At 41.8% G+C, this 23,283-nt stretch overlaps 1 protein-coding gene across 1 annotated transcript in view; it reads right to left on the bottom strand.

Moving 5' to 3' along the window:
* atrn (attractin) overlaps window positions 1-23,283 on the bottom strand; it is a 101,694-nt gene that overhangs the window by 4,795 nt on the left and 73,616 nt on the right. The window contains exons 27-28 of the mRNA XM_026297096.1: window positions 10,803-10,910; window positions 870-984 (exon numbers count right to left, since the gene is read on the bottom strand). Of these exons, the coding sequence (XP_026152881.1) occupies window positions 870-984; window positions 10,803-10,910 (223 nt within the window). The remainder of the gene's footprint in view (window positions 1-869; window positions 985-10,802; window positions 10,911-23,283) is intronic.

The following is a 23,283-nucleotide window of genomic DNA, read 5'->3' as shown; positions in this document are numbered from 1 at the left end:
CCTGAAGCCTCTTCAACAGTCAGTACATCCTCGTCCTCTGAATAATGTCACCATGACATACGGAAGTTACCGTAAACTGAAGAGACCATAGTCAACATGACTGGGAGCTTCTGTTTTACATCTTAATGTTTAAGATTTAAAGGAGATTAATCTTCATGCCAACATAGAATATACAGTGAAAGAATTATAGTTAGATCCTATTCTGATTTCTGAGCCCAGACTGGAACATGCCAGGATAATCCAGTTAGGGGGCCCTGCAGGGGACACTGGTGATGGTGCCCTCAGACCTTACCAACTCTTGCATGTATGAACCATCTGCTCTGCAAGTTCCCATTAAATACAAAGAGCAGACTTTTATACCCAAGCAGAGGTCCTGCTCCACCCAAACCCTGTTTCTCTGTGACAGTACGATCAAACTGACTTTGCTGAGGCTTAATCATCATCAGCTTCTTCTAAGATTGACACACAGTCTATTTACGTCCTTGCTGTCAGATGCCTCTGGAAGCATAAAGCTGATTTGTGTGATTAACTGCTGCTACAGAGAAGGAATTATGGTTTATCTTGTTAACACAAGCAGTTCTGAACCACAATTAAATCCCAACTTTACTCCCATTTGCCTGGTAACAACTAACAACTGGAAAACATAACGGGGAACAGGAGCTGCAGGAAGGATCACACAGTGAGGGAGAATGAAAGAACAGGAAATGAATCAAGTTAAAAGAGTTAACTGAAGGGCTCAAACTGTCTTTGTCTATAGCTGAAGCTTCACAAGATGAAGGAAGGAAGGTGAATCAAAGAAAAAGATGGTATAGAAAAGTGAGGGAAGAGAAGGAAGAAAACAAATGAAGGAGTCAGTAGCTGCGTCTTACCAGACTGTCCAGGAGGAGGGATGCCACCAGTGCCCCTGGGTAACCGCACGAAGATGGAGAGGACAGCAGCTTTGTTGCCAAAGCAAGGCTCCAGGGCAATGGGTTTTGGGACAGACTATAGAAAGACAGAGAAACAGAAAACAACAACAAAAAAAAATGTATATTACACATCAGAGGCTTCCTAAATCCTGGTGACCACAGACCATTTTCAAAGACACAGATAACAGAGGCTTGCTCTTACTCTTCTTGTTTGTGTCAGCAACATGCACAGCATCCAGAAAAAAAAAACCCCAAAAAAACAACTTTCATCCCCTGAGATACACATACTGATCTGCTGGCCCAAATTGGATCCCGCCCAAAATCCCCAACTGTGCACAATTTCATGACAATGCTGTCTGTGTGGAGCGTAGGCCGCAGCTGGGTATCAAGTGGTGGTGCTGGGAGCGGAGATTTGTAGTCCTGCCGCCACGGGCCACCTGACACACCTGACTCTCTAATACCAGTATCTCCTGTTTATCAGCAAAACATCCATATGTGGGGATGAGTTTCCCCCGTAAACACTGGCCAGATCTGCCGCTGCTGCTTGCCTCGTATAATATTCATGGGTTTACCTGGATGGAGGATATGGAGAATGCCGCCACCTCAGCTGCATACAGATCACTTCCTATCTCCCTCTCGCCATCTCTCTCTCTCGCTGTACTTTAAATTCCTGAACCAGACAGGAAACTGGGCCATGGCATGGTTTCACACACTCCTGACACTGCTTCTCAATGTGAGTGTGCTCTCTCTCTCTCTCTCTCTCTCACACACACACACACACACACACACACACACACACACACACACACACACACACAGAACTTCTCTTCCCACGTCGGATTTTATTCTCTCGAGAGATGTGCTTAACGCCCCAAGTGGCAATGCCGCAAGAAAACGACACACAAACACAGGCACACAGTAACACACAGTTTTCACACTCATGCACACACGCACACACACACACACACACACACACACACACACAGAGTGTAAGCACAGTCATGGGGAGCAGGGCAGTAATGATATTCAGGCTCTGACCCATTTTACACATTTATTCTGTGCTCCGTCTCTCGGAGGCTTACCTTTCATACAGCAGGATCCACAGGCTGTCACACAGGTAGCTGGGGGAGTGACACAAAAACCTGGACTTGTCTGTGTGTGTAGATTCAAAGCAACCACTGGTGTAACAGGGGAATTCTGTATTTGTTGATGCCACCTACAGATCAGTATGAATCTGTTTATACAGCAGCTTGTGTGTTTGCACACGTGCATCTGTGCAACTGATTGTGTTTAGGTACAATCCGAGAGACATTTTATTTATTACCTGCAGAGTATAATGTATCTGTCAGTGGATAAGGCACCTTTTCACACAGTGTTTTCACATGTGGTTTCTCATGTCTGAATAAACTCCAAAATCCCTTTTCTGTAGAAGCCTGACTGTAATTTTACCAGGTCAGACACTGCAGCATTTCACCAACATTTCCAACACAGCTCCTCTGTGTTAACATGGAAAAAGGCTTTGCAGAAAATACACGTAAACCTCCATACAGAGAAGCAGGATTTGGGAAGAAAATAAAAAAAGAAGAGTTTCAAGTTAAGCATGTAGAAAGTAAGCAAATCAAAACAGGAGCAGCCTCTGAAAGAGCTTTGTGCTTTTGTGCAGCCTTCGTAATAAGTTTGGAATTTAATTATCATCTCTTACAACAACAAAAATACAGTGAATAGGTTGAACAAGTCAATTTTAAGTCATCGAGGAGTTTGGGCTGATGTCAAATCAGTTGATTAAAGTTTTTGTTGTGTGTGGGAGGGAAAGAAACAAGGAAATTTAAAAAAAAAAAAAAAAAAAAAAAAAAAACTCAGGAAACAAAAAGAAAAAAGAAAAAAAGATTCTTATAAAACCACAATAATAATCAATTATTAGTTTCACATTTTCTTGTTTGGACCAGGACTAAATATGCAGCACAAGAAAACGTATTAGAGAATCCACAGGGTGGATTAGACTTGTAAAAGCAGGTGCTGGCGGCTCCTGTCATTTTGTCAGTGTAATGGAGAACTATCCATAAAAGCCTAAATACAATGAACAATCTTACACATTTCACCTCTGACAGGGGCTTGTGAGATTGTATGATTGTTTCACCCAGCTCAGAACCTTTAGACTGATACGGTTGTGTACAGTTGGTATATATCTATGTGTGTGTGTATTCTTTGCATTCATGCCTCTGAGCTGTGTTGATTCTGTACTAATACACATGCAGGGTTACACACTGCAGTCAAACCAGCAGCAGCAGCAGCAACACGATTAGGTACCAGAGCTGTCTGTCTGTTTGAAACAACACCTACTCAGACCCTACGACCAGTGAACGCACCACACTCAGCACTGTCTCGTGCTTTGGTAGCAAAGAAAAAGAAAGACTGAAGTGAGGATCCAACGTATAACACTAAAAACTGTCATTGGCCACAGTCACATGCAGCTCCATCGGTTTATGTCTTGTGCTTTACATGCATACGTTTCCTTTGTCTTTATGTGTGGGTGTGAAACGTGAAGGGACTTCGACGACAATGTAAATCTCTGTATGGAGAGGCAATTACAGGATGCAAATAGCACATCAAACGGCTACTGGTGAAAAAAACCGACGCTCATAAATTGTTAAAATTTGGGTTTCATGTAATGAAAATGTTAATTATAACTTTAACAACCACCTATTTATCTCCACCTGTTGCGTCTTGGAGCAGAGCTTACCAGACATCATCACGTCAAGAACCCTCAGTTAGAAAGACAAACTACTTTTGTTTAAATTTTAATTGTCAGACATGTCAAGACTGATGTGGGAATAAAACAGCAGAAAGAATGAATACCCTAATTAAAATTGTCAAACTAAAATAACAGTGAAATTAAACTTTATCAATTTGGCAGAAGACCCCATGGTACGCTGTCAAAAAGGCTTCTAGCTTGCAATGGAAGCACTTCAGCTTCTTAAAAAACTCATGAGATGTGGAAGTGAGGCAGATAAAAGTTTTCCAATTAAATACTGAAAAAGAGCTAATTGTCATTTTGTTTTCCAAAAAAAAAAAAAAAAAGCCAATATTGTTCCTGAGGCCAACAAAACATTAATATCATTTACAACATTAAATGAATGATGAGTCAGTAACTGGAGAAGACAACCAGGCTTCTCAGTGTGAGGATCATTTCTTTCCAAATCACGGTGCTAGAACACCATTATATGAAACTGACATGGACTGCTGAGAAATGGGAATAAAAATACCAACAACTGTTCCAGTATAACATGAGGTGGTGCAATATCACACTTGGCTAATTTTCATCCCTTGGTGTAAGAAAATGAAACAATTATTTCGGCCTTGCCAGAAGCAGTCCAACCAGGCTTGGCTTGCTCTAGTCTACAGGTCTATTTTTGCCTCAGGCACAATGTATTTCTCATGCAGTGGGTTTATATTTGGAAAACTGGGCACTGCCCATGATAAACTCAACACATCTGTACATGGAGAAATAAAAAAAAGAAGAGTGGCAGCTTTAAATTTCACAGCTTAAGGCTGTTGCATCTTATAGTCTCACTTGCTTCTTATGTTTATGTCTCATTTTCTACCACCAGCATCTGATAAACAACCTGGACACGCACTGCAAAAAAATGTGGACATGGGACGTGTCAGTGGGATCATTTTTGATTTCATCAACCTCGGTTCGTAATTGATCACATTGAGTCCTGATCAGTACGGCCACTGTTTCTGATAGACGACCTCAATTTCAACCGAAGTGTCAACAAGTGTAACAAACATTTCACTTTCAGTTTCTGACAACAACAAAACCGTGCACACTTATAGAAGAACACGATTTATCTCCTTAAACACACATCCACTTAATTTTGGCCTGAACAGAAATTAAGTACAAAACAAATAACACCTTGAAAAAATTCAATTATCCATCCTTTAAACTGTGCATATGATTTTCTTCTTCCCTAAAATGCCTAAAGTGTCTTTTCCCATGTTCTTCTTCAGAGGCTGCATGTTAATAACATTCCCCAGCAGATGCCTTTGTTTTATAGCGTTGAATCCCTCCCCCCCAAACGCCCCCCTGCCCAACGTCCCCCACCAGCACCACAGCTGGGAGTTATCTAGACTGGCCAGGCAGAGTGACGAAGGGTTTTGTTAAATTACCTCCAGTAATTAGCCCAGCACGCAGGACCGCTGCTGAGCCCACACACACACACGCACGCACGCACACACGCACACACACACACAGATGTGGGCATGCTCTGTGGCTGCATGCTGCTCCGCTTTCATCCGCTGCATTCATCTCTACTTTAGTAGACCCCCCCCCCCCCCCCCCCCCCCCGCCAAACCCCCAACACAAGACACACACCCAAGAGACAAGAGCGAGTCAAACTCCCTGTTGCTATGACTCACCAGGTACAGACACTTTCACTGAGCCAACTTTGATGAATTTTTATTCAGTTACCTTCTGTTTGCTAAAAAAAAAATATTTTTGCCTGCCTGAAATAATGACACCATTATATTTATACACAATAAAGTTTAGGTGAACTTCATTTTACTAAATTAGACTTTTGGTTCTGTAGGTAACATATAGCTACATCCTGTTGAGGGGAATGGATCAGATAGCAGCTCCTCTCTGAGCTGGAACGGACTGTACAAGAACCAAGCGAATAAAAGCTGCCTCTAACACTTGAATGCAGCACTACAGAGGAAGCTGATTCTTTGTGAAGACTTTGTGCCCAACAAGCCTAATGTAAGTGATGACTGCAAACAAATAAAAACACGTCTCTTCTTTAGCACTGCCTCATTGTTTCCTCATATCGTTTCTGTCTGCGCTGCTGGTTTAAGTGACAACTATGCATGAAAACTGACTCACCAGTGGCTCCTGCAACATCTCCTACGTTTTCAGGCACACTCCACTAACTGCAAACTTTTCTGGTATATAAATTGTTCTGAACTTTCCTCTTTCCAGATAACCAGGAGACCCTGCGGAAACATTCAAAGCAGTACTCATTGCCTCCTCTTACATGTGTGCGTCTGAACAAAAATGATGAGTAGATTCAAACACATTTCTATCACGCAATTATCAGAAATGATCATAGTCAGGCCTATAACACAGGTGATCATGTCATCCAAAGTTATCAACAGATCTAAAAATCGTTTTGATGCAATACACAAGTGGAGGTCAAGGCAATGGTGCATCACAAACATGCTGAATACCCCAGAACTGTTTCTTCATTCCCCTTTTTTTGCATTATGTCCCCCTTTTCTCTCGTCTCACAGTGTCTATAAATAAAAGCAGAGCAGGCGGCGTCACAAAGGTAATCATCTGCCCATGATGCCGGGGCCTCAAGCTCCATTTGGCAGAAGCTGAGTGAATATATCTCATCGGCAGAGCAAGTTTGGACTTCCCACAGTGGCTATAAACAACTTTAATGATCTTTAGCTCACTGTGTGCCGCCCAGCCCACTGTATACACCAATCGTGGGTCTTAATACACTACTGTAGCATCCTGATAAAACAGTATGGAAACAAGGGGAAGAACCTGTTCCGAGTCGCTCAAACTGAGCCAGGAGGAGATAGCATAGTGTGCGCTCACTGTCTGGGCTGGTAAAGGCACAGAAGGCTGAGGAGGACGATCTAAATTGGATCTCTGCTCCTGGGTTTCTCCTGCCCTGATGGAGAGGATGAGAGCCGGCCGAGGAGAATGGAAGAAAAGAACCGTAGAGGTGGGAGAAGAAAAGCTAAAGCAGAGATGGAGGAGGAGGTGGAGGGTGCGTGATTTCCACAGCAAGCTGCATCTTTTCTTTCCACACAGCAGCACAGGGCACACATAACAACACGTACATAAACATGCAGAAGCCTGGACACACACACACACACACACACACACACACACACACACACACACACACACACACACACACACACACACACACACAGCAGCAGCAGCACAAGGGCACACACAACAACACCTACATAAACATGCAGAAGCCTGGAAACACACACACGCACACACGCACACGCACACAGCTGCAGATAAGGCCAACAGAAAAGCAGACAGCTGATAGGATCAATAAAGGGCTAGTAATTTAGAAAAACACTAAAGTGAAGTAAGGGTGTCAGGCAGAAGATTAGAGAGAGGAAGAGAATCAAAAAGAAGTAAAGGCAGAGGAAGATGAAAAAATGATGAAGATAGAAAAAAGTAAAAAGACAAAGAAAACAGAAACATGACAGTGAAAACATCATCAAACAAAGAAGCTGTGAAATGAAAAGAAAAAATGACACTGAAAGAGAAAAGAAAAACAAACAAGAACAGAAAAAATGGAGTGAAACAATGGAAATGGAAAAACTAGCAAGTAAAGAAATGGGAGAGAATGAAAAAGCAAATGACAGAAGAAATCAAAACTTGAAACAGGACGATACAGAAAGATGAACAGATGAGAGAGAGAGAGGCTGTGGAGGATGTAAATAAAAGGACATGAAAAGAAAAGGAGAAATAAACATGAACAAGCAAAGTGAAAAGGGAAAAATCAGGAGAGAAAAGAGAAGAAAACATAAGGGGGATAAAAAGATAAAAGCAGAAATAATATGACAAAAGAAGAACTGAAAGAAAACAACTGAAATTTAAAGAACAGAGGAAAAGGTTAAAGGAAGTAGAAATGAAAAACTAAGGATAGAAGAGTGAAAGAAAGAAAAGGATGAAAAACAAAAACAAGGACAGGGGACTATAGGGAAAAAACTGAAAAAGGGAAAACGAGAAATGCAGAAAAACAATGAAAGAAATGAAAAAGGAATAAAAATCTGAAAACAAGAATAAAAGATTACAAATCGCAAAGAGCCTTAACAAAAAGAGCAAACGAAACAAAGAATAAGAGGAAAAAAAAAACAAAAAAAAAAAAAACAGAAGCCACAAGGAAAAAAGAAAAGAGGAGAAAAGAAAGAGCAGAGGAAGACAGAAGACAAACAGGGAATATTAAGAGAAAGGACACGAACAGAGAAAAGCAATAAAAAGAAGCAGACGAAGAAAAAAAGTCTTGAGGACAGAGGGGAAGAGGCGGGATCGTTTTCTGTTCATGCAGGGATGTGATTAGTTGCAGATTTTCCTGAGGGGCCCAGCAGCCTGCGCTCCAAGTAACCTTGTGCTTGGGAGCCAAGCCCCTTGAGATGCATGGCCCCTGTCAGAAGCGAGGGCCCCTGAGCCACCCTGCTGAAACAGCCCTATAATTCTGCACTACATCTGCATTCAGAGGTCATTCATCACAAAGTGCACAGTCACAGGTATACCTTTCCCCGCTGCTCTGTGCTCGCCGAATACTCAGCTGCGATTTCTATAACTCTGTACAATTGCTCCCTTTAAATATTCCCTGCCGCAGCCTCTGAGCCCTGTATCTGCATTTCAATCCACTCCAACCTCCCTCAGCTCCACTACGTCCAACTCTTCTCTATAATCAAACACGTTCATCCAACTCATCTTGATCTTTACATTTAAATCTGCTACTTCGATCAATACTTTTAATGTGCTAAGCTGAGATTTTTTTTTTTTACATTAATGTCTATTGCAACATCACTGTACTTCTCTGTATGCCACAATAAAATCTACTCCATACGTTTGTAAATAAATCTCTCCAAAGTTTCTTTCTTTAGCTCTGGGAAGGAGTGAGATGGGCACATCTGGATGACTTGTTGAGGGAGCTGATAACAGGTTTAAGGGAAACTCCATCCATCCATCATCTAGACCCCCTTATTCCTTAACCAGGGTCCCAGGGACCTGCTGGAGCCTATCCCAGCTCTCTCTGGGTGAAAGGCAGGGGTCCACCCTGGACAGGTCCCCAGTCCATCACAGGGCCACATAGAGACAAACAACCTCACACACTCACACTCACTCCTATGGGCAATTTAGAGTCACCAATCAACCTGACATACATGTTTTTGGACTGTGGGAGGAAACCAGAGTACCTGGAGGAAACTAAGGGAGACTCCACCAGCCTGTTTCCAGCTCAGCAGCAGGTCAACCAGTCAGTTGTTGGTTGGTGCTGAAGTCAACATGTCTAAAAATGACATGATTCACCTTGAAGCTACATTAGCAGCTACCAGCATAACTCGCCCAAACGACCAGACTGCTGTTCAGGTTTTGGCCAAGAAGAGGAATTTGAGAAATAAAACATATTTTCAGTTCTGCTTTTTTTGGAATTATTCCCTGCAAGTCCAGCAATGCAACAGAAGGGCAGCGTTAAATCTGTACCGTCGCTTTACTTCTGAAAAAAATATACAAAAACAGACACTTCGCTGAGACGCAGCGATGAAGTGAATTGTTATTTCTCTTGTCCAGGTTTTGAGATATTTTTGCATCTGAGATTAAAAATCAGAGGCACACAACAGTTTCACTGCAACTACTTTGTGTCTGTGCTGTAAATGTACCTCAGCAGGCTCTTCGCTGATACTAACTCTCCATTTTTGGAGAAGGAGAAGGTGCTGGGACACAAGTCTGTTTTTGTCCTAATCACTGCTGTTATTTTAACACTGTACTTAACTCCCTTTATTGTTCGAACTGTGACTCCACTCGCCACTAAGCACAGCAGGTTTTCCCTCTTTACATAGAAGCGTGTCTTGTTTTCTCCACTGTACAAACGTGATGTGTTTAGTTTCATTAGAGGATTCTTAGTATTTAAGCTGCGTGGGACTTCTCGCTCTCTCTCTCTCTCAGCGAAAATAACTGAATACAGTCACATAAAACACACAGGCTTCTTCATTTCAGGGCTTTGAGCAGCACAAAACATTTCTCTTCATGTCCACATGCTAATTATTAGTATTAGTGGAAAGAAAAGTCTTTTTAGTTTAGTTAGTTAATGGAACGGGAGAGTCAAATCTACTAAAACGTGATGGTGTAAATGTGAAATGAAAGATTTGTAGACTGGGATGTAAACTGACCAAATTAAAAGTTTAAGGTAAAACATTCAACAGATTTTTCATTGGTGACGAAGGTCAAGGCAAAACAAGAAAAAACAAAAAAAACTTTGCAGGGTACTGCTGAGGTACCTTTAAGTATTGGATATGACTTGGATTTGGAAAACACTCAGTATTAAAGGACTTGGACTGGATTCAGGGGCAAAAAAACAGATTGAGATAAGGAAAACGTATTATCTGAATGCATCTACACTGACTGAGCTTCAGGTTCTCCATCAGTGTCTTAGAAAACACAGATGGTTCCATGCACCAAAACAAGGCTGTTTTTCAAGAAGAATCATGAGTTTAATAACATCTCTCAATGTCCGTTATTTTCATGACAGCCAACTTTTACATGTGCTTGCAAGTAGGCGGCAATTTATTTATTTATTTTTCCCAAACAAAGAATATATTAATTGTGGAATGAAAGTCTTATCTCATTTATAGGTAGACACTTATAAGACTTTACTCTCATCTGCATATGTTTAACTCCAGGGTTAACTGAATGCATTCCCATTAGAATTCACTGCCTACCCGTCTATAACGAGCTGTAACTGGTATAATGTGCTGTTACTCATCAACGGCCCACTTTCATCATCGACTGGCCCTCACACTGTCCCGCCAAACGTACACTGCATTGACCCTCATTAGGTGTACTAGACCTGCACTACACTTCAAACTCTTCTTCCTAAGTGAGCTCAATTTAGCCTCCTTGGCTTGTTGAAAACTAATGGAATCACCTTATAGAGTTCAGACTCAGAAATGCGTGACTGTAATCACAAACCACAGTTGACAGGCGTAAGACTGAGCTCCCACTTGAGCGAGGATGAGTTCTGACAGCGATGATGGGTGAAGCTTCCCTGCTTGTGGTCCTGTCAGCCCAGAAAACTGGGAGATCACTGTGGTTCAGCGGTGATCGTGCTAAGAAAAGGCTGCGCTCACCTTGACGTTTCCTCCGATCAGGTCAGGCGGCTCCTCGTCCGTCTCCAAGGCGACGTTGATGGTGGCGAAAGGGCGACTCGCCATCTGCTGCATCTCCCTCAGAAGTTGCTAGGGAAAAGGAGGAAGAAGGAGTACGAAGGTCAATGACAGAAAACACAGACTGTGTATTCTCTGATTCACTGGTCCTGTATGACACCAGCACATGTCATCTGTACTTACTCAGCAAGGAATAATACACATACATTTTCAAATCAATGAGGCAGAGAAAGAAGAGTGTAAATATACTTTGTTTTAAATACAAGGCGTGCACTCAAAATTCGACTAGCGAAGGCGTGTGAGGATTATTAATGCAATGTGCTGCAAAAGCTGATTTATTTGGCTGCTGTGAGAAATTCAACACGCAATCAAGACAACACTGAAATATTATCAGAGAGATTTTATATTGTTGACCTGACAAAAATGCAAACAGTGACTTATTTGCAGTCTTGTTTCTGCAGAGTGGGGGGTTACCAGGGACTTTTCTGTGTGAAAGCAGCAGGAAACCAATGAATTAAAGGGGAGATCAGGGCGACCATCATTATGAGCAACACATTTTATATTACACACTCATTTGATTACTCGTTAATATGAATATATTTCATTTCAAGAAGTAGAAATTATACTTTATAAATCAGATGTATTATTGATCGTTTCTGTGCTTTAAAACCTCTTTGGTATGCTCACAACCTGGCAACCCAAATACTATAAGAATAGCTTCAGACTAATCTGTAGCACATTAGTATTTTGTATGAGTATCGTAATAGTCAGATGAATATAGTGAAGTAAAAATACTCTCAATTTCCAAGCATAATGCAGTAACGTGGTACACAACAGTATAAAGGAAAATAATCAAGTATATTCTAAGTACACTTTAACTGAACTTGAGTAAATGTACTTGATAACGTTTCACCACTGCGAGCCAGAAGCACAGTCTCATTTTGCTGTGATTTATAACATGGACCTTGGCCAAAGGAAGAGGAGGAGCGAGGTGATTATGAGGGAGGAAAGGAGGAGGGAGGAAGTGGAGAAATGAGGACAACGAGAAAGAACAGGGGAAAGTGGAAGAGGATTTTAATGATGTGAAAGACGCATGGTGTGAGGAGCAGAGGAAGCGAAATGACAGTGGGAGAAAAACAAGAGCTCGAGGTTGAGGAAAGCCAGAGACCACAGTAAACAAGGTGATAAGTCTGTGGGTTTGATTGTCAAAGCAGCCAAAGTGCTATGAATAGAGAAACAAACAGCATCAACTGTCAAGACACCGAGACCCGAATACCAGCAGCAAACCCTGCAAAACAAAAAGACACCTGCACCCAATGCACAAGCAGGAAGAACAGAGATGAGACAAAAACAAAACTATCACAAATAAAAGAAAGTCAAACATGCAGAAAAAAAACTATTGATCATTTGTTTGAAATGCATTTCCTGGTGTTCCAACAGTGACGACGGAGACACACACACATTGATAAAGGAGGTTTGACAGCGTCTGGTTTGATACAATACACTACTGGCAAAGAACATGTGCGGGTACACAGCAGCATCTCTGTCACAGCATGTTCATGCGGGGATGAAGGATGATGTGAGAGGGCAGCGGCCTGACTGACTCAACCGTTGCAGTTAATCTGCTGAGCATTACGATTGTGGTTATTGTTATTTTGTGAGCAAATTCCTTCAAAATGTGAAGCCTTATAATCAAATCCCTACCAAGGCTTGCAGAGATAGCTCAAGGGAAAGTGTCTTTCTCTTCAGTAAAGCCTGACAAGAGGACAAAAGATGTCTAAATTTAATGTCCTGGATTGTCTTTGTGGAGCAGGCCAGTTCATTAAAATTGCTGCATGTGTCCGTGGACATGTGCCTGTAGCCAAATATCCCAACGCTCCTCTCTGCTGGAACAACTGGGACAGGACGAGCTGAACCCTGAATTTTCTGACTCACTGCTTTAAAGGAACATTTGACAGAATATGCTGGAGCTTGGCATTGTTGCTGAAGAAAACATTAGACAAGCTGAACACTTTCATGTCCAAATATACATATGAATATATAGAAGTTCCCGCCAGCAACTGGTTAGTTTGGTCTAACATATATTCTGGGTATTGAGGCGAGTGTCCCAATGGGATCTGTCCAAAGGTGACAATCTTACAGCTGGTTTAGCTTTTACACAGATAAACATGGTAAAAATGTGAGTTAGCTGCTTCCCCATGTTTCCAGTGTCTATGCTAAGCTAACAGTCTCCTGACTCCCAAACAACATGACAGAGGTTTGGATATTTTTGTCTCAGCAATTAGTGCAGTTTCCTTTAACCTTTTTAAATCAGTGAGGGACAGTATATTGTACGATGCTGCAAAACACAAAACAAAACAGTTATATTGGCAGAAAATAAAGAGACAGTTTAGATGAATGACACGTATCATGTAGAAATACCAACTATTTGGAGATTACATCTTCTCAAGTATGAGTATAAATTTTACTCAGTTTCATAATACTGAGTTTTTTTGACATTTCCCTGAGAAAACAAGCAATTTGTGATAATTGAGACATGTTATTCATTATTTTTGACATTTTAAATACCAAAGGGCGAATCAATTAAATGCAAAAAGTAATTGGCAGAATTCATAACAAAAATAATTGTTATTTGCCAAAAACCATTTAAACCGTGTACAGCGTCTTACAAACTATTTCATTTGGCATCCCACTCTTTAATGAGTGACCTAAAATGAGCAGCCCACTCCTTAATTGGGTAAGTGAAAGTACCCACCAACATGCACACACAATATCAACTCATGCAGCAGCTTGGAGAGAAGGAGTGCACGAGTAAAAGTCTGCAGAGAACTGACCGCAGCCAGTTTAATGTCACCCGACAGAAGACTGTTACCTGGATACTGACTGAACAAATCACTCATCTCTCGTTACTCAAATTTGCTCACTAAGCACATGGCCATTCAGACGTTATGACTAACAGAGCTGTCAAAGCTTTCTTCCTGCGGCCTCTTTCCAAAAGGCTTTGTTAAACTGAAGTAAGTAAGTCCATGAGAACATTTACAAGTTAAAAAACACAAATGTGCTTGATAAAGTTAGATTTAAATAGTATTTAATGTGGAGGAGACACATAAGAGCATGAAATAATCTATTAGCACCATCTCCTGTTCATTACCAATCACATTTCTAACTTTCAGGCAAAGCGAAGTCCACACACTCCTGCAGAGAATCAGGTCCCACTCTGAGGTAAATAACAAACCTAAACTCCTAATAAACGTCTGCATACTGATGCAGTGGGCTGAGCCAGGCAGCAACATCACAGCCTAGATCTGTGCGGAAGGATGAAAAAGGATGTTGTCTGCTATGACTATGCTCACTTGAATAGTCATAGCAGACAACATCCTTTATCATAAGTGGAGCTTCTTGAACAGCACAAAGCAACATAATTGATTTCCTGGATAAAAATCAGATGGAGGAGAATCTGAATATCACAGTAAACAAACTTTATAGATTCAGTCCACCTTCCTCAGCCTCTCTGCAAACAGACTGGTGTCTCGTTTAACATACAGGTAACCTTTGTTTAAACAGTGACATTTGGATGAAATACAATACTGTCAGATTCACAATTAAGTATTTCTACTGCACACGTGTGAACTGCAGTGGTGTGTAGGTATCTCCAGTGGCATAGGGGATTTCTTGCTCAAAAGCAACTGGATCTTAACAAGGTTTCATTGGGAATATCAGGGGAAAAAAATCCACGTGTGAACAGAAACGTAACTAAACAGACAAAAGTCTGTGCAACTAGTTTTTAATTTGTTGACAGAAAACTGTTAATGTTGCAACAGCATGTGCAGAATGCACTTATTATGACACGTGTGTGCGAATGTTGGTTGAATATTCACACATCCAGCAGACATTACATGTATTTAGAGTTGATTCTTTAATGAAGGTAGATCTAATATGTTGTTTCAACTCCATTTTGGTCTCCACCAGGTTCAGAGAGAGATATCTGGCTCTGTTGCTGCTAAATGTTTACAAGCCAGTGGTTAATTTGGTTTAAGGTTTTACACTAGCCTTACAAACACTGCCAAATAATGTGAAGCTCCTACTGTGTTCACCCAAATCCACTCAGAGACTGAAGTGACACATCATGAAACCTAAACCACTAGAACAAAGAGTCAGCCGTATGAAGGCTCGCTCTCTCTGTACTGTCTCTCTTGCACAGTTTTAGTCGTTTTTTTGCAAAATAACCTCCTGAGGTCTGGGAAAGGGGCCACATCACCAAAAACGGGGTCCAACAGGGGAAGAAACACCTGTTAAGTCGGAGGATCAACACACCGTAAGCAACCAGAACTCAGAACTGGGAATTGTGATACAACTGTTACTGTGGCTGGCAAATGATCCTGCCAAAACTGCAGAAATATGTCCGTCTGAAAAAATAAATTGGCATAAAATTGAGCCACAGATCTGATATTATTTTGTCATGAATGAAGTGTTGACAAAATCAGTTTTCTTTCATTCTTACAATGTACAAACAACCTTGTTTGTCCCATGACTACACTGGGCAGTGAGTCCAAGGTTTGGAACCAGCTGTTTTTTCTATCTTTTCCAAGCCCTCCTTCCTAACTCCTGGACCGCCACCATCCAGTGAGCAGAATCTGGAGAACAGCCGTCTTGGAAAGAGTCCTACTGAAGATACAATTTGCACAAATCTCATTATGCCATGCTGCGAGTAGGCAGCTGCTGTAGAGAAAACACTCAATGCTCCAAAGATAACCAGAAGCCAACAGAGTTACAGTGCAAATCGCCTACTTCTTAAATTGGCTCTTAGTTTTCTGTTGGGTTGTGTGTGTGTGTGTGTGTGTGTGTGTGTGTGTGTGTGTGTGTGTGTGTGTAGAAGGGAGCAAGTATCTGACTGTGGCAGAGAAAACTATGCATATATAAACCTAATTATAAGATAGACACACATATGCATTCACACATACGCATGAATACAGACAGGTTGGCGTCACTGCACATGAGCAGTTGTGTGTGTGTGTGTGTGTGTGTGTGTGTGTGTGTGTGTGTGTGTGTGTGTTTTTACACACGTGCAAATTAATTTTGTCACCCAGACACGAACTGGAATAAACCGTGTTGGCACAAAAGCATAATAGCAGACGCACAAATGTGCTCGCAGGTAAAGTTGGACGATTTGAATTTAATGCACATATTTAAAGACAGAAATGCATTAACATGGTTGGGAACTTATCACTGCTGAGACGAGCTTTTGATAAATCAGAAAACTGATTTACATCATGTGACTGATCGTTTACGTCATCAAGCAGAAACATAAAACATTTTGTGCTTTAAGCTTCATAAACGCTCAGACTTGTTGCTTTTCCTTTGCTGTTTTTTAGCCTTGTTTTGGTCTCAAACAGACAGTACATATCTCTTCAGGTGCTAAATGCTCCATTACGCTCAGCAGCCTGTAACTAACTTTGTCTGCCAGTTTCTTGGTGCTGAACCGTTAATGTACAGTGGATTTATCAAAGCTGAAGCAGGAAATAGCTGCCTGCTATGGGTAGAATCGACGCTGACGAGAGCAGTGAGTGAACCAAAACACAAGCAGTTGTTATCCAGAAAACAGAACGCTGGAAGACACTGAAGCTCTCCTTAGACTTGAGGGGGAATAATAATTGGCTGTGGGTTCATCGCTACGACAGCTTCTTTTCAAATCACACCCTGTCATTTGATGCCTTGTTGTGAAACTACGGCAGCTTTAAAAAATAAAATGAAATGAACACATTTCTGGATTCACAAATTCATTCACTCTCTCACATTCACACACAGAGAAAACTGTCTGAGGCAATTGTGTTTGAGCACTGTCAAAGTGAGCAGCAGTGTGCCAAAGAGACTGAGTGTGTCAGCAGAGCGTTGGGGAGGTTGTGGGGGGGCGTGAGTGATGGCGAACACAGAGATGAAGACAAAAACGCTTGGGAGAGCAAAGAGAAAGAAATGGGAGAAGAAAGAAAGACAAAGGCGTTAAAAGAGTTCGCCCCTGGGAAGATGGGATGGAGTGCTGGGCACGGACACACACTGTGCAAACAAACAAACACACACACACCCTTGTGCACAGTACGACAAGCTGTTTATTTATTGATGCATCTGTTTAAAAATCTTGTCAATGGGAGAGCTCTCAATCATCCTTCAGCATCACTGAAAGAAAACTAGACTGGGAGGTGTAGAGGGAGCAAGGGTGAGAGGAAGGGAGGGAGGAAAAGTATAGAGAGAGGAAATCTTCATCTGTGAAGTGATGTTAAAGGCTCCTCTCTCGCTTCATCTTTCTATCTCTCCAGCAGTGAGGTGGGGGGTAGAGGACACACACTGAATACTGACAAGGGAGAAGACTTTGATCACACTCGCTCTTTCTCCCCATGTTTTTTTGTCTCTCTTACTTTTTTCTTTGCTTCCATCATTCACCAACTTTTCCTCTTCCTCACCTCTGATTCTTGCTGTCCATGCATCACACCTCTCCTTTACCTTTCCCCCTTCTAAATCTCTCTCTCGCTCTCCTGTACATACTGCACACTTTCCCCAGCTCGTTCACAATGTGCATTAAATCTCCATCAAAGAGGAGCGCACAATCCAAAAGCAAAAGAACGGTGGAAATGAAAACGAATAAAGAAACTACAGAAAGCTTGTGATGTGATGAAATGGAAAAACAAAGCGAAAGGAGGCTAAAAACAAAGAAACCCTCAAATAAAGCAATTACTGAGACGATTCAGTGACAGATCATATAACCCCCCCAGCACCGAGCACTCACCCCAGCCCTGTTTGAAGTGTCTCATCTGAGGTGTCTTCTTAAAAGATGTCCAGAAATGTCCCTCTTTATAAGAGAACTGTGGTTGGTGTGATGCCCCCATAACACAAGATATTAGGAGTTTAAGAAAACACGATTTGACAACTGAACTTCAGCAGTTATTGGAATAAAGCCTGGCATTAGAAGCCAAGATAAATTTACATGCCAAGATATGAGTGATCAAAGAAGGCGACAGTTTATTCTGCAGCTTCCTGATGTGGAGATGAAGTGTATGGGCGCCTAAAGTATCTGTGTGGCTGAGTAACACCTGGCCGCGCTCCAGTTCGTCTCTGCTCTGTCTGCTGGTCAGACCGAATGTGTAAACAACCAAACCGACACAGCTGCAGTAGCTGCACCGTTTGCATAATCATCTCTTGTTTTTATGCCACAATGCCACATTGCACATGCCCAAACCCTGTGTTTTTAACCTGACCCAGCCCCAAAGCTACATGTTACTGAGCACTGGCTTTATTTTACTTATTGCTGTACTTATTAGTCACTGCATTTTAAATTTTGATTGTTTTTTTATTTTATTTTGATGCATATGAGCCCTTGAATTCTTCTTCAAGACGGAACTGTAAATCGTCAGAGCCCTGGTCAGTTTAAAAAGTTTCATGACAACTTACATCTGCAAACAAAGGCCATCTAATACAGACTGAAGCAATTTACTTCATCATCATCATCATCATCATCATCAGTGGAAATAGTGTATAATGTCTATAATTTCAAAGCTGACAATAACCAAAATCACCAAAAATAGAAAAATAAGCAACACCACTGTGGGTTTTACTGACAGAACAGCTAAAACTCTTCAAGACAACACACACCAGCTGTGTTGTGTAGCCTCATGCTGCCTCATGATCTGTCACATCGCGTCACATCATCTGTCGCCAGTGGCTCACAGACACGTACAGGAGACTGTGTCATATACAGTGCACGCATGGGAATGTGCCTGAGCATAGAGCAACGTGTTCTTCAGCGCGTTCTGCACGAAAACGTAGACGTTAACCAGCGCGGCTCTAGTGTGAGACTGTAACTCTCAGGTGAGGCACAGCTATGATACAATATTTAAACATGTTTGCAGAGAACAAATCTACAACTATTAGTTTCAGTGAAGTGTAACAGCTGTGGGTGAGAGAAAAAAAATGAATTGAGGTGGCCCTGAAACAAAGACTGAACAGCGATGAAAGAAATAACTCAGCTGTGGGGATTAAAGTAAAGAAAATGAGGTCTGAGATTAGATGAAACAGAATCTAAAATTTCAGGAGCGAAGGTTTGACAGAAGTTCTGGGTTTATGCAAAGCCTTGATTCAGTGGAGTGATGAATGGGTGGGGGGTGCCACTGGACCAGATGTGGGTCTCACAGTGCAGCCGGGTTGGGACAAGACTGTACTTTGTGAGCAATAAGACACTGGCGCTGATCCAAACGCTAATTATACGCACCATCTCTGTGGAATTAAGATTAGCAGGGTTTAAAAGTGTGTCCTGGGAACTCTGGGAGACAAAAATGGTATTCACGCACACCATAAGCTCTCTCACACACACACACACACACACACACAGAGAAAATGTGAGTGACACCAGCGTAAACGAAATGTCAAACGCAGCGAGAACACAGTCGAAGCAGCCCACACACACACACACACACACACACACACACACACACACAATCCACTATTCATCCAGTCGCACCCAGATACTGTAAAACATCACAAAGAGAGAGAATGCCCCGGAAACTCACACGCGAGCTGTACAAACAAATAAATATTTCATTAGTATTTGTTCCCTTGTACTCATGTTTATATTAGCAATCTATTATTTGCGTGCTGGTGATTTCCTTTTGAAACCAAAGCTAATATTTGCTGTGGACTTGGCACAGACAGCAAAAACAAGCGTGTAAAAAGCTCGTCTTCTAACACTGTTGCAGAGGCAGCTGGCTGCCAGTGCTGCAGTGGCTCTTGATTCTTTTTTATCACATTTTGATGAATCTGTGTGCTGTCAGGTCTAAGGAGACTCTTATTAGCTTGACTATGTAGGGGATACTATTAACTTGTTCTTCCTTGTACGGAAGGATGCATGTTTTGTTGTGACCTTCCCTGATGCCTGCTGCTCTTCTTTCTTCTCTGTCTAGTCATCTAAACTCCCCTCTGCTTACCTCTCACTTCAGGATTGATCACCTCAGAAGTGGACCTTTTGTTCTGCACGGTGGTGCAGCGAACACTGACCTCAGGAGAGATGAGGAGATGGAAGGCGGCTCTCACAGAATCTTAAAGCACCGGTCTAGTTAATCTACACGGGGCTTAAAAAAAAAAAAAGAGAACACAGTTAAAGCTGCTGCCTCAGGACAAACGTTTTTCCTTCATGTCTGTTTTCCTCAGAGTGCATCTGCATCATAATCTGCAGCTAAGACAACTCTAATAACTTGTTGGCATCATTATTGTGTGCCACGCTGTTCGGAGACTGACGACTCACCGATAAAAATGAATTACTATTACAATATCAAAGTCCTCCAATAGTATAATTTCACTCACTGTTTTTGTGTTGTATCATTTAAAAGCTGCTCCCTTACACTTTCATTAAAATGTATTTCAGTGAAGAGTTTATGGTATGTATAGTCTGAATTTCATTAGCCCTCGATTCCAGCGAGAGTTTTACTGCTCATTCATCTAAATGCTACTACACAGAATTTCATTAGTTTCGCTTTCCAGGGATACTTTAAGTATTTTATACGGCTAAATGCTGTTTCAGAGAAGTGCAGACTGCAGAGAATTAGTGCCATATTGGTTTTAAGGGAAAGCTTTTAGAGTTATGAGCAAATAAAATAGAGGATTGAATAGAAATAAATAAAGGATGTTGCTCTAAAAGAGCAAAAACGTATTAAAACCTGATTTTGTGATAATTCATTTTGTGATAATGCAGTAAATCATTACACTATGGGGATGCTGAGTTTTCAGTGATCATTATATGCCTGGAGATGCTATTGCATTAGTTGATAATTGACTGTATTAGCATGTTTTATTACTGCAGCTCTGACCCATTTAAAGGGAGTAAACTGAGACGTCTATGTCATCAGCTCATCAGGAAGCAGTGAGCCACACAGCAGCAGGCTGCAGAGACAACATGGTGGGGAGTCTCTCATCCAAGAAACTGCTGAAGGCGGCTCTGAAGTCTGCCGCCTGGGGGACTGGCAGTGCATGAGATGACAGAGCAGAATGTGTGAGGAATGGTGGCATGAGGACGGGCGGGCCGACTGGGGTCACCTTGGGCAATCCATCTCCGACCTCCAGCAGGAAAGAAGAAGACAGGAGCCTTGGGGGAGGAGAACTGGTTTCCTCTGCCTTAATAGCACTCTGCAGTGGGTGAGATAAGGTGAGGGCTCTCCCTCTACGATCTCTTCTGGGGCGGATGCAGCCACAGCTGGACTGGTGGGAGGGGAGATGTGCTCACAATGCTTGACAGCTGAGACAAACAACACATTAGTCTGTCAAACGCTGCAGCTCAAACAAGCTTTTACGTTGCAAAAAAGATGGGCGACACTTCAGCTCCTTTGTCTCAACTAGACTGAGGTAGGTGTTTTCTGCCAAATGTAAAAGAAGAAGGAAAATCAGCCTTTCAGTCTTCTTATTTTTTTTTTTTCTCTTAGGAGACAGAAGAATAACTTTTACAGTGGATTCATCACCTACATATGTCTACATGTCTTAATATTTAGGGAGCACCACAAAATATTTCTATTGCACTGTCAATTTTTAAAAGTTAAATATCCACGTGTATATGTTTCAGAGGGAGGAAGAGGTATCAGCGGGGGGGGGGATCATTTCTGGATTGTGTTAACACTGTGACACGAGCATAAAGACACTGATAACTCATATGTGACAGTTGCAAAGTAGTTAATAAAGTGCTGGGGTCTCCAGCAGCAAGGAGTGCTCCACGTTCCTTTATATCTCATAAGGTGATGCTACTCCGCTGCTGCACAATCCCAGAACCGTACCACTGAGCTGTAACGACTACAGTCTGCCTTCAAGGGCACAATTATTCTTACTGAGAGCAGGCACAGTTGAATCCATTTTCAAGGGTGAACAACGAAAACACTGACTCTCCTCTATTTTCAAACAAAATTACAAAATTTCTCTCAAGAGGTCGAGAACACCATGCTTCCTGAATCTACAAAAAGATGTTTCCCACTAGCATTTTAGTCACGTAGCCTGTGCTGTTGTGACCTCAAATGAGCAAAATGGTTTCATAATCCCTGAGAAAGTCTTCAGATTAACGGGCAAAGAGAAAGAGCTCAGGTGGGTTCGTCTACACCACCTTTAATTCATTTTTACAGATGTTAAATCCTAGAATTGTTGAAGATTTGCTTTTGTCTTTCATTTGTCACCAATTTAACATAAAAGAACCTTTGAATGTATTTTCTCTTTTAAAACTAATGATAATAATAATGTTTATAATGAACAAACAAACAAACTCCACTTTATCTTCCCTCACTCCAGCCTCATCTGAGATGGCATCTTTCAGCTTCTGATTGGCTGAAACACCTGAGTGGCCAGGACAGGGGCAGGTGGAAAAGAAGCAGGGCAGTGGGCCTTGAGGAACATGGGTGGCCCTTCAATAAATGTGGATGTTTGTTGGTCTGGATTTTAAACTCTCACTGTTACACGGTGCCATTTACTCTGTGTCTGGGCTGATAATAAAAACTAAGCTGATTATTAAAAATTATTGCATGTCCCCAGGCTGTGCTAGTGCTAAGCAAATGAGGCTAAAGATAAGGTTTAGCTGCATCAAACTTTGATTTTCTGGGTGTTATCCTCCAGTCTAATCATGCCTCCAGACTGCAGACAACAGGGAAATGTCTCGTTACACCTTGTCACATCAGATAGACAATTGCACATTTGTAGTTTAGCACTTACAGTACATGTTAAATCAGATATCAACAATGTATGCAGGCCATATCTGTTCTCATTGCTGAAGATGCTCATCACTACATACTGCAACACCTGGAGAAGCCTGACAGCTACATCCCGCTCATTGATTTCAGCTTAGTCTTCAATACAAAAAAACTCTTATCAAGCTGTTCAATACACTGATGGACGTGAACCCCCACATGGGCCCCTGGAACAGCAGCTTCCTGTGGGAAGGACGGCACGCGTCAGATTGAATGACTGTTGATCTCGTCCTTTAAACCTCAGCACCCGCCTGTGTCCCATCACCCCGACTCTTCTCTGTGTCGTCAAACCATTTCACATCGCAACGCAGCCCAGTAACCGTTCTTAAGTAATCTGATGACACAGCCATAATAGCTCCCGTATACAATACCAAGGAGAAGACAGCATTTACAGGGAGCTGGGAGCCCAGGCAGTCAACAACCTCCTGCTCAATACATCCAAAACCCATGAACCTCTTATTGACTTCAGGCACAGTGCCACACACATAGATCCAAAGCATATCTCAGGTAAATGCATAACCATCCCAAACTCATTTAAATTTCTTGGCACACATACAAAACACACTCCAATGTAATATTAACTCAGACTCCATCCCTATAAAAGCCCAGAAGGGACAATTCTGTGAAGAAATCCAAAGTCAGCCACAGCTTGTCACAGTTTCAAAGAGCTCTCACTGAAAGACTCTGCT

Source organism: Mastacembelus armatus, chromosome 22 (genome assembly GCF_900324485.2).
Source record: "Mastacembelus armatus chromosome 22, fMasArm1.2, whole genome shotgun sequence".
In the NCBI taxonomy this organism is placed as follows: domain Eukaryota; kingdom Metazoa; phylum Chordata; class Actinopteri; order Synbranchiformes; family Mastacembelidae; genus Mastacembelus; species Mastacembelus armatus.
This window is presented reverse-complemented; position numbering and strand designations above follow the sequence as displayed.